Genomic DNA, 10657 nt, shown 5'->3' with positions numbered 1-10657 from the left:
TCAGATCTTGCTGTTCTCCAGGTGCGAGTCGATGTGTTTGACCAGGGCATCGTCCGGGTACCCGATGGGGAAGGCCAGCTGGCACAGCGGGCAGCTCCGCACCTCCGAGTCCACCGTCTCCAGCAGCAGCTGCGGGGGGCACAGGGCCACGCTGAGACCCCCGCGCTGGCCACATCCCCTCTGTCACCCCCCCAGAACCCCCCACTGCCCCCAGCCAGCCGGGAGGCCGGGTGACAAACGGGGAAACTGAGGCACGCCGCCTCAATGCTGGGTGCCAGCGCGCTGGGGGGGTTCCCTCGATGCTCCCCTCGGCCAAACCCACCCCCAAACCCCGCGGGGAGATTGTGGGGGTCCTTCTTACGTTGATGGAAGGCCAGGACTGGGCGTGCTCTGCCCGGGCGTAGGCGGCCGCCGTCCGGTGCGCGGCGTCGGCGTCGGGCGCGGGGAAGCCGGCGCAGAAGGAGGCGCAGCGGATGGCCCCGGCCTCGGGGCTGGGCGGGCTGGGCAGCGCCCACTCCTCCTCGTCCGACGACTGCTTCTCGAAGCGGACGTGCTCCTCGAAGGGCTCGTGGGCGCTCAGCGGGGCCCCCGCGCCCCCCAGGTAGACCTCGCCGTAGGGCCGGTGCTTGGGCAGCGTGGAGGCCTCGGGCTGCAGCCAGAGCGAGCGGCTCTGCTGGTACAGGGCCACGTTGGTCACCTCCGAGTAGCTGCGGCGGCCCTGGAAGCCGGCCTTGATGTGGCGGCTCGAGGGCTTGGCGTAGGCCAGCTCCATCCTCTCGCCGGGCAGGCGGTGCGGGGACGCCGAGCTGGGCGCGGGGCAGGGCGGCGGCGGCGGGGCGGGCGAGCGGCGCTGCTGGGCGGGCGACTGGCTGGGCGGCGGCACCGGGGAGCGGCGCTGCTGGGCCGGGGACTGGCACGGGCCGGGGGCGGGCGAGCGGCGCTGCTGGGCCGGAGATTGGCTGGGGGGTCCCGGCGAGCGGCGTTGGAGGGCGGGAGATTGGCACTGGGAGCGTCCCGGAGGAACGGGCGAGGGGCACTGCGGGGCGGGCGAGCGGCGCTGCTGGGCCGGGGAGTGGCACTGGGACAGCGGCGAGTGGCGCTGGCCTGGCACGGGACAAGGGGGACAGGCGGGAAATGCCCCGCGTTAGCTCGGCGGCTTGGGAAGTGCGGAAATATGGAAAATGAGGAAAATGTGGAAAATGAGGAAAATGTGGAAAATGAGGAAAATGTGGAAAATGTGCCTCGGCATCCAGGGGCATCCCGGAGGAAGCAGGGGGGGATGGAGCTGTGGGGACCCCCAGAGGGATGGGAGATTCTGGGGGGGTGCAGCCAGACACGGATATTTTGGGATGGGGTGGTCCCAGGGATGGGTACTCCCCGGGATGGATATTTTGGGATGGATGCTCCCAGGTATGGGTGCTCTTGGAATGGGACATTCCCAGGTGTGGATGATCCCACATATGGATATTCCCAGGGATGGAGATTTTGGGATGCGACGCTCCCAGGCATGGATGCTCCCAGGTGTGGATACTTCTGGGATGGGATGCTCCCAGGGATGGATATTTTGGGATGGATGCTCCCAGGGATGGATATTTTGGCATGGATGCTCCCAGGGATGGATATTTTGGCATGGATGCTCCCAGGGATGGAGATTTTGGCATGGATGCTCCCAGGGATGGAGATTTTGGCATGGATGCTCCCAGGGATGGAGATTTTGGGATGGATGCTCCCAGATACCCCAGCTAGGGACGCTCCTGCTGTGGGACACTCCCAGGGCTGGGCACCCCTGGGGACCGGTACCCTCTGGAGCTCACCCCCACCCGCAGGGCGAGCCCACCCCCCCGTTTTCCCGGTGTTTGTGCCCCCCATCCCCGCCTGGCAGCCCCCGGGTCCCCTCACCCCCGTTGAGGCTCTTGTCCTGCAGCAGGGCCCGCAGGATCTGGCTCTGCAGCGAGCTGAGGTTGCGCAGGCGGCACAGCTCCTCCGTCAGCTCCGTGTAGGCCAGCGCCAGGTTCACCCTGCGGGCAAGGGGGTCACGGGAGAAACCCCTCGGCAGGGATAAATCCCCTCAAACCCCTCGGGAGGGGTTAAACCCTCCGGCAGGGGTGGAATCCTCCAGCAGGGCTCGACCTCCCCCCGGGGTTTTGGTCGGTTTGGGTTTGGTTTGGGTTTTTAATAAATACAACTGAAAAAGGTTTAGTGCTGCTGCCTGGATGGCGCTTCCAGCATTCCTCCAGGAAAACCCTGAGGAGATCACGGCTCAGGGCGAGAAAAGGCACCTCAGGGTGTCCGAAGTTCCCTCTCTCCACCTCGGCCAATTCCGAGGACAATTGTCCCGATCCAGAGGACAATTCCCACAGGGGACACGGCGGCTCTGCGGGTGACAGAGCCCCGCGGACGCCCAGAACCAGCTCAAAACCAACCCAAATTCGGTTTTTAACTCCAAAAGGAAAAGCTGTGGCTGCGGATCGCGCCCCGGGAGCGGCCAGGACGGGGCGGGCGCGGCTCCCCCCGCTCGGGGCGCTCGGAAGCGCTGCCAAAATCATCAATTCTGCCCCGAGCTGGTGTCGCTTTCCCAGCCGGGATTCCGAAGGGAGGAAGAGCCGCGGGGCCCCAGCTCGGCGCGTCCCGGCGCGGCCCCGCTGAGCCGTTGTGACACCGCGGGGACCCGGAGCCGCCGCTCGTCACCGCGGCTGACAGCGCCGGGCCCGGCCGAGCCCCCGGGCACCGCGGCCGAGAGAGAGGTGGGAAAGGAGGAGGAGAAGGGGAAAGTGAGGAAAAGGATGTGGGAAAGGAGGGGAAAGAGCGAGGGGGAAAGGAGGGAAAGGATTGAGAGGGAGAAAGAAAGGAGACAGAGAGGTGAAGAAGAAAAGGGGGAAAAGGAAAAGGAGGAGAAGAAGGAAAAGGACAAAAATGAAAAGAAGGAAAAGGAGGAAAAGAAAGCAAAAATCTCAGGGGACACACACAGGGTGTCACTTTGTGTCCCCCAGGCCCCTTTTGGCTGCAGAGCTGGAGGAGCCGGGGTGGGGATGTGCCCGGCACTGGCACCCATGGGTGCAAGAGTCATTAAAACCCACGCAATTCCCCCAAAAACGCGGGGCAGGGAGGTGGAGGGGTGGCCTGACACCCCCAAATCCCCACCCTGCCCTTTCCACGGCTTTCCTCCAGACTTGGCTCCTGGTTTTTCCCGGGAGGGAGCACAAGAGGGAATAACCGCGAGCTCAGAAAGCCAAAAAAAGGCTAAAACTCAGAAAATAAACCCAAAAAAAGGAGGAAGGTCTGGACGTGGGGGGGGACCCCCGCCCCAAGCACAGCGCGGCAGAAGCACCAGAAAATCACCCGGAGATGGAAAACGCCGATAAGGCGATTTTCACACCCAAAAAGCAGCGGCGGAGAGAAGCAGGTGACAAAAAAGAGCTGAATCGGCAAGAAAAGAGCGCGCAGGGAAAAGCTGTGCCCGGGGAGGGGTGAGGAGCCGGCCCTGCCTCAGTTTCCCCATCCCAGCATGGTGAATTTGGGCTCAAAAAATAAAGATTTGGGGGATCGGGGAAGGTTAATGGAGAAGTTTGGGAGTTTTAATTTCTTGGATGTTGTGGGAAGGGGTGAGAGGGGTGGGGGGCGAGCTGGGGGCGAGCTCGGGTGACGGAATTTAGTGGAAATCGAGGGAATTGGTGGAAATCGAGGGGATTAAGGAGGGGAAGGGAGAGGTGGGAGCCCCCCCGGGAAGGATGCGGCCCCCCCCGGATCCCCTCGCTCGGATCCGCACCAGGACGACAGAAACGGCGACAGCCCCGACACCTCGGGAGCGGGAGGGGCGGACTCGGCCCCCGGAGCAACACCCGGCACCCCCCGGGCCCGCGTGTCGCCTCTCATCCGTCCGCAGCTCGGCCCCGCTGTCACCGCCCGCCGTGGGGACACGGGGGAACGGGGACAGGCCGAGTTAGGGCGGGGACAACGCCCCCGCCTCGGTGCCACCGGGACGGTTTAGGGGGGTCCGGGGACACCGTCACCACCTCGGTGCCACCGGGACGGTCTGGGGGGGTTTGGGGGTCTGGGACACCGTCACCACCTCGGTGCCGCTCTCTCTGCAGCCGCGAGCCGTCAGTGCCCTCTGGAGGCAGCGCCGAGCCCGCACCGGGCACCGGGACAGCGCACGGACACTGGAACCGGGCACCGGGACAGCGCACGGACACTGGAACCGGGCACCGGGACAGCATTTGGCACCGGGCACCCCCCGCTGCAGCCCCCTCAGCCCCCAGCCCCCGGGGAGCAGTTGGTGATTTTGGGGTGCGGGATCTCCCTCACTGCAGCACTTCAATGCAGGGAACCCCCCGGGACCCCCGTCCAGAGGTGTGGGGTGCCCGCCGAGCCCCACAGGATCCCGTGTGTCCCCACCCCCTGCCCGCGCGGGGCTCCCCCCAGTCCCCTCCCAGTGCCCTCCCAGTCCCCTCCCAGCACTTACTGGTCGTCGCCCACCTTCTTCACCCAGGCCATGTCCCGCTCCGACTGCTCCTGGGGACAGCAGAGCCCCCTCAGCACCAGGACCCCCGCGCCGGGATTGGGGGGTCCTGGGGGGGGTCAGACCCTGCCCCATTCCTCTTCCCCGCAGGAAGGGGGGATAGGGGGGGTTTTTGGGGGTCCGACCCTGCCCCATTCCTCCTCCCAAACCCCACCCAGCCCGGACGGGGCCGGCCCTGCCCCGCACCTGCTCCCGGGTGTCCTGCAGGTGTTTCAGCTCGGCCTGCAGCCTCTCGCACTCGGCCTTGAGGTGCTCCTCGCGGTGCTGGGCGCGCTGGTTCTCCTGCCGCGCCGCCTCCAGCTCGGCCTCCAGCCCGCGGCTCTGCCAGCCCCCGGCGCGCTCCAGCACTGCGGGCACGGCTCGGCTCAGCCCCGGCGGTCCCGGGGGTCCCGGGGGGCGAGGCGGGGCGGGGAGGGGGCGGCTCACCGTGGCTCAGGCCGGGGTTGGGGTGCAGGGCGATGAAAGGCACGTCCTGGGCGCCCAGCCCGGGGAAGGCGCCGCCGTCGCGCTGCCGCAGCTGCTGCTCCAAGCTCCGGATGCGACTCAGGTGCGTCTCCACCAGCGCCCGCTGCACGGGGAGGGGACAGAGGGGACAGGGCTGAGCCTCGGCCCCTCCCCGGGGCTCTCCTGCCCCCCCAGCCCGGCACAGGCGGATTTTGGGGTCGATTTTCGGAGTGGGATCGATCTGGTGACAGTGGCGTGGCAAGGGCGGCTCCCCGGCTGGGAAAGGGGAGCCGGGGGTGCCCGGCTGGCACCGGGACACCGGAGCCTTGGCAGGGGACAGCGGAAAAATGGATAAATCTGAGCATCCCTCAAAGCCCACCGTGGCCACAACGCCGCGGCCCCCCCAGCCCTGCATCCCCAAGGACCGGGACACGACGGGCCCGGTGCTGTCCCGGAGAAGGGGCGGGGACCCTGCTGTCCCCTGCTGGTGGCTGTCACCCACCATCTCTCCCAACTCGGTCTCCAGGTCCGCCTTCTCCACGCAGAGCTTCTCGTAGGCCTGGATCATCTCCTCCAGCTGCTCCTCCCGCTCTTTGCTCTTCTGCAGCTGCCGGTGGAAGGTGCGGGGGATTTGGGGGTGGCTGCTGGCTCGGGGACCCCCCAAAGGCCCCCCAGACCCCCCGTCCCCGCTCACCTCGTGCTGGAACTGGTTGAGCTGCTGCTGCAGCGACGCCTTCTCGCTCTTGAGCAGCGAGTTCTCCTTGGCCTCGTAGAGGGAGAAGATGTGCTCCTCGCCGAACTCGCCGATCAGGGGGTACTGCGGCCGGGGCGGGCGGTCAGCGGGGTCCCCCCCGCCCCGCGCCCCCCCCGGGCCCCCCCCGACCCCTCACCTTGACTTCGTACATCTTGAGGCGGCGCTTGAGCGTGGAGTTCTCCCTCTCCAGCCCCGTCAGCCGGTTCTTGATGTCGTCGTAGGCGGTGATGAGGGCGAAGTGCGAGGCCGAGCACATCTCACCCGACAGGTCGGTGTTGGGGCTGTCCAGCCAGTCCTCGTCCGGCCCCAGCGCCTCCTGCGTCAGGATGCTGATGTCGTCCTCGAACATGGAGTCCATGTCCTGCCTGCAGGGACACTCCGGTGACACCGGGCGGGGCCGGGCCCCGGGCAGCGCTCGGGCTCTGGGGACACTGGGGGGGCTGACCCAGCCAGCCCGGGGGGGTCAGGGCGGGGTCGGCGGGAGCTCAGCCCGGCCCAGCGGCACCGGGTGACAGTCCCGGCAGCTGCCACCAGCAGCGGCTCCAACCCCACGCTGTCCCCGGGGGTGACAAGGGGACGCTGGCCATGCCATGCCAGCACCTCCGTCCCCACCGGGGAAAGAGGGGACGGAGGTCCTGACGCCCCCCGGCCTCCATCAGGACGAGGGTGGGAGCAGAGAGCACCCCCGGCAGAGTCCCCGGGGGGGACAGGGTGACATTCCTCCGGTCCCCTCCGGGAACGAGCACCAGAAATAGCGGCCGGTGCCGCCGCTCCCGCCCCGCGCCGCACGCGAGCTGCTCCCGGCCTCCCACGCCGCGCTGCCGTGCCCTAAATACCGGCGCTGCCGCTCACCCCCGGGAGCCACCTGGCTCCCGGCACTGTCCCCAGGCCCTCCCGGGGACCCCAGCCCGCTCTGCCGCACGCTGACCCCGCGCCAGGCTCCGGAGTGCCCGGGGCTCCCGGGCCGCTGCCGCCGGTGGCTCCCGGGCTGTTCCCGGTGGGAAAAGGGCCCGGGGGCAGCGCGGCCGCTCTGGCGCTGTCCCCTGTCCCGGGCGGGGACCCCGCGGCCGCCGGGCACGCGCAGCCCTGGCAGACATCTGGGAGCCACCGCCGCACGAATAATTCATGGGCAAAGCTGGCAGAGGGAGGAGAGATCTGCAGGGTGACGGGGGGGGGGGACAGCCCGGCCCCGCTGGCATCCGCGTGGGCACCGGGGCCCTGGGACACGGGGAACAAATCATGGACCAGGGGTCTTAAATCCCCCCCGGGGTCGTGACAGAGGGAACACACCTCTGCTCGGGCAGGGAGGGCACTGCCATCCCCCCTGGGGAAACTGAGGCACCCCCAAAGCCAAGATGAGGCTCCCCAAGCTCTGGGGACCCCCCCCAAATGAAGACCCCCGGAGCCCTGGGGGGGTCCCAGGCGCTGCCAGCAGAGGCACCGCGGCAAGAGGACCCTCTTTGTCCCCAGGACTCAGGGCCTGGCGGTGGCTGCGTGTCCCCAAGCCGGCCCAGAGCTCCCCGGGCCGTCCCTGCTGCTCCCCGGCTTGCCGTGCCTCAGTTTCCCCAGGACACCTGCCTTGCAGCGGGCCCCAGGCGCGGGGCGAAGCGGCGCGGGCTGGGCAGGGCTGCGGCGCGGGCACAGGCGTGTCACAGGCGTGTCACAGGCGTGTCACAGGCGTGTCACGGGACTGGCACGGGCGCGTCTCAGGTGCGGGAGCTCCGGACATCGGCCGCGGGAGGATCGGCGGGAACCGGGGCTGCTCTCATCGGGGTCCAGGGGGGCCCCCGCGGCACCGCCGCTCCCTCCGCGCTCCGGCCCCTCCGCGAGGCCGGCAAATGCCTGGGGGAAAACGAAAATGGGGTTGGGAAAAAGCAGAAATGGGGTTTGGAAAATGAGCGAAAATGGGGCTGCAGCTCCCTGGGACTGGGACACTGCTGGAGGGCTCGGCCAGCTCAGGGCTCCAGTGGGAACGGGGACGGGACCGGGAACGGGAACGGGGATGGGGACGGGACTGGGAATGAAAATGGGGATGGGGATTGGGATGGGAACGGGAACGATGATGGGGACGGGGATGGGTTGTGCCCGGTTGTGCCGGGCCTCTGGCACCCAGCTGGGTTGGGGACAGGCCTTGGCCCTCCCAAGAAACCTTTTTGGGGTCGGGAGGATGCACTCGGTAGGACCCGGCCTAGGGCAGCCCCCCCTGCCCCGACCCTCGGCCGCCCTGGCCGGGACGAGCCCCCTCCTCATTGCTGGGACCCCCCCGGGCTGTCCCGGTTCTGAGGGGCTGGGGGGGCCGCGGGAAGGGGCTGGGGGCACCGCCACGGCCACGAGCGAAGGCAGCGGGCGCGGAACCGGCGTGGAACCGGCGTAGAACCGGGGGAGAACCGGCGGGGAAAGGGGGACGGGTCGAGCGCGCCCCCGAGCCCCGGAGCCAGGCCCGGAGCGCGGGTGAGAGCGGCCGGGGGTCGCAATAGGGTGAGCGGGGGGGGTCCGGCCTGCGGCGGCCCCGGAGCCTCCGGGAAACCGTCCCCGAACGCCCCCGGGCCGGGCCGGTGCCGCGCCGCGCCGGGGGTCGCCGGGCGGGGGACGGGGACGGAAACGCAGGAGGGGTCCGGGGCGGAGCCGGGACGGGATGAGGATGAGGATGGAGCTGGGGATGGGGATGAGGATGGAGCCGGGGATGGGGACGGAAGCGAGATGGAAGCACGGGTGGAGATGGGCACGGAACCGGGGATGGGGATGAGGGTGAGGATGGAGATGGGGGCGAGGATGAGGATGAGGGTGAGGATGGAGCCGCGGATGAGGATGAAGCGAGGATGGTGAAGGCGGCGGGGGCAGATGGGGCTGGGGCCGGGGCTGGGGTCGCGCTGTGGCGGAGAGGACAGGCCCGGTGGGGCGGGGGCTGCCCGCTCTGCCCCCCCGGCCGCTCCCGCTGTCCCCCGGCCCAGGCCCCGCACTCACCGGCGCTGCTGCTGCGCTGCGGCGGCGCCCGCCGGGATGCGGCTCCGTCCCCGCCCCGCCGGGTCCCGCTGCCGCTCCCGTTCCCGGTCCCTGCCGCAGCCCCGGCCCCGCCGCCGTTTCTTCCGCTCCGGAGACACCGACAAACCACGTGGGCACCGGGCGGCCGCCAGCCCCTCCCCCGCCACGCGCCGGGGCCGCCCCCGGGGCTGTGACCCCCCCCCCGCCCCGGGGCACGGCCGGTCCCGGGGATGCTCGGGGGGGACACAGGCGCTGGAGCCCGGACCCCGCCACCCCTGCCGTGCCCTGCCCCGGGGGGGCACCACCGATCCCCGGCCCCCTGCCCTGCCATCCGGACTCCCCAAGGGGGGGTGGCGGGGCCGGGGGGCTCCCCCTTCATCCCGGGGGGCTCCGGCATGGCGGAGCCGCAGCCCCGCGCGGTGGGGGCTGGGCTCCCCCCCTGCCCCCGCCCCCCAACCCCCCTCCCCCCTCCCCGAACATTTTATTCCCTGAATTGTTCTCGGAGCCGCTTCCATGATGGAATCACATCTTTCCCCGGGTGCGCAGGGTTATTAATAGCTGCTCTCCTTTCGCCGCGGCTGCCGGGGGCTCCGGGGGACAAAACCCCCCCCGGGGGGCGGCACTGCCAGCCTGGTGGCCGAGGACAGACCCTGGAATGGCACGGACAGACCCACGGCATGGACAGACCCCTGCAGACCCCTCTGCCTGAGGACAGAGCCTGGAGTGACCCACGGCACGGACAGACCCACTCGTGGGCAGACCCACGGCTCTGAGGGACCCCGGTGGCACAAGATTCCTGCCAGGGCCTCGTCCCTCCCAGCAGAGGGGACAGGAAAGGGGAGCAGAGCCCCAGGGATGGGGCCGGGGGGTCTGTGGGACCCCAGCACTCCAAACATCCCTGCCAAGGCCTCTGGAGGAACTGGGGGGAAAGAGCGGCCCCGGGGGGGGCACTGAGGGGATCCGGCCCCAGAGCCGAGCCGGGAGATGCCAGCACGGAGAGATCCCGGTCCTGGGCACGGCTCTGCCACGAGGGGGGAAAAGGAATCGCTAGAAAATCCAGCTCGGGATTTCGGGTTAGGGAACAAAGCCTCAAACTGGGAGCACCAAACTGGGGTTCCCAATCCAGACTGGAGAGCCTGGAGGGGACCCAGCGCCCTGAGCTGGGGGCACGGGCAGACCCCGGCACTGGGGGCACCGCCCGGGGATGCCGAGACCCCGGGAGATTCCCGTGGGAGCTGGAACCGCACCCCGAGGCCGGGAATGTTTCGGGAGGCCAATGCCAGGAGGGGCCCTTGGTGCCGCTCCCGTCCTGGAATGTCACCTTAGGGTGGGACAGCAGCGGGAAGGGCGGGCGGGACCCGCGGGGGTCCGGAGGGATCCGCAGGGATCCGCGGGGGTCCGGAGGGATCCGCGGGGGTCCGCAGGGAGTGGATCTGCCGCAGGCAGGGCCCCAAAAGCCCCGAGCGGCCGCTCCGGCTCCGGCCGAGGATCGGCGCGGAGCTTTGAGGTGCAAATGAAGGATTTCCGTCAGGTCGGGAATTAATTGGGAGGCAAAACCGCAAAACCATCCCGGAGTGCCCTGATGGATGCGGGCACCCCCCCCGAGGGGCGCGGGATGTCCCCGGGCGTTGGGGACAAACGGCGGGGCCACCCCGGGAGGAGCGGAGGGCGGCAGGACAGGCCCGAGCTGCTGGGATTGTCCCTCCCCTGGGATTTGGGGGATTTGGGGGATTTGGGGTGCCCGGAGCCTCTGCGGACAGCGCTGGACCCAACCTGGGCTTTCCATGGAGCCTTGGGGAGGGAAGGGGCAGCACCGGGACCCCCCCTCTGTCCCCCCAGTCCTTTTTCCCTCTTCCCAACATTTCCTCAGCTGGAAAATCGCATTCCAGAGGGCGGCACCGGCTCCAGGGTGTTCTGTCCCCTCCTGGGGACAGAGCCTGGAAGGTCCCGAGGCCACC

General features: G+C 69.3%; 1 protein-coding gene across 1 annotated transcript; it reads right to left on the bottom strand.

The window, feature by feature from the left end:
• TBKBP1 (TBK1 binding protein 1) lies at window positions 1–6075 on the bottom strand. Its single transcript, XM_050985888.1, has 9 exons — window positions 5854–6075; window positions 5658–5780; window positions 5466–5570; window positions 4946–5087; window positions 4706–4866; window positions 4463–4512; window positions 1900–2018; window positions 362–1104; window positions 1–129 (listed from the first exon to the last, which is right to left on the bottom strand). Exons 1-9 carry the CDS (start codon window positions 6073–6075, stop codon window positions 1–3), a joined length of 1794 nt encoding a protein of 597 aa, XP_050841845.1.
• Window positions 6076–10657: the final 4582 nt, after the last annotated feature.

This window comes from Serinus canaria, chromosome 27 (assembly GCF_022539315.1).
Source record: "Serinus canaria isolate serCan28SL12 chromosome 27, serCan2020, whole genome shotgun sequence".
NCBI lineage: Eukaryota > Metazoa > Chordata > Aves > Passeriformes > Fringillidae > Serinus > Serinus canaria.
The sequence above is the reverse complement of the archived record's forward strand: the minus strand, read 5'-3'. Positions and strand labels throughout refer to the sequence as shown.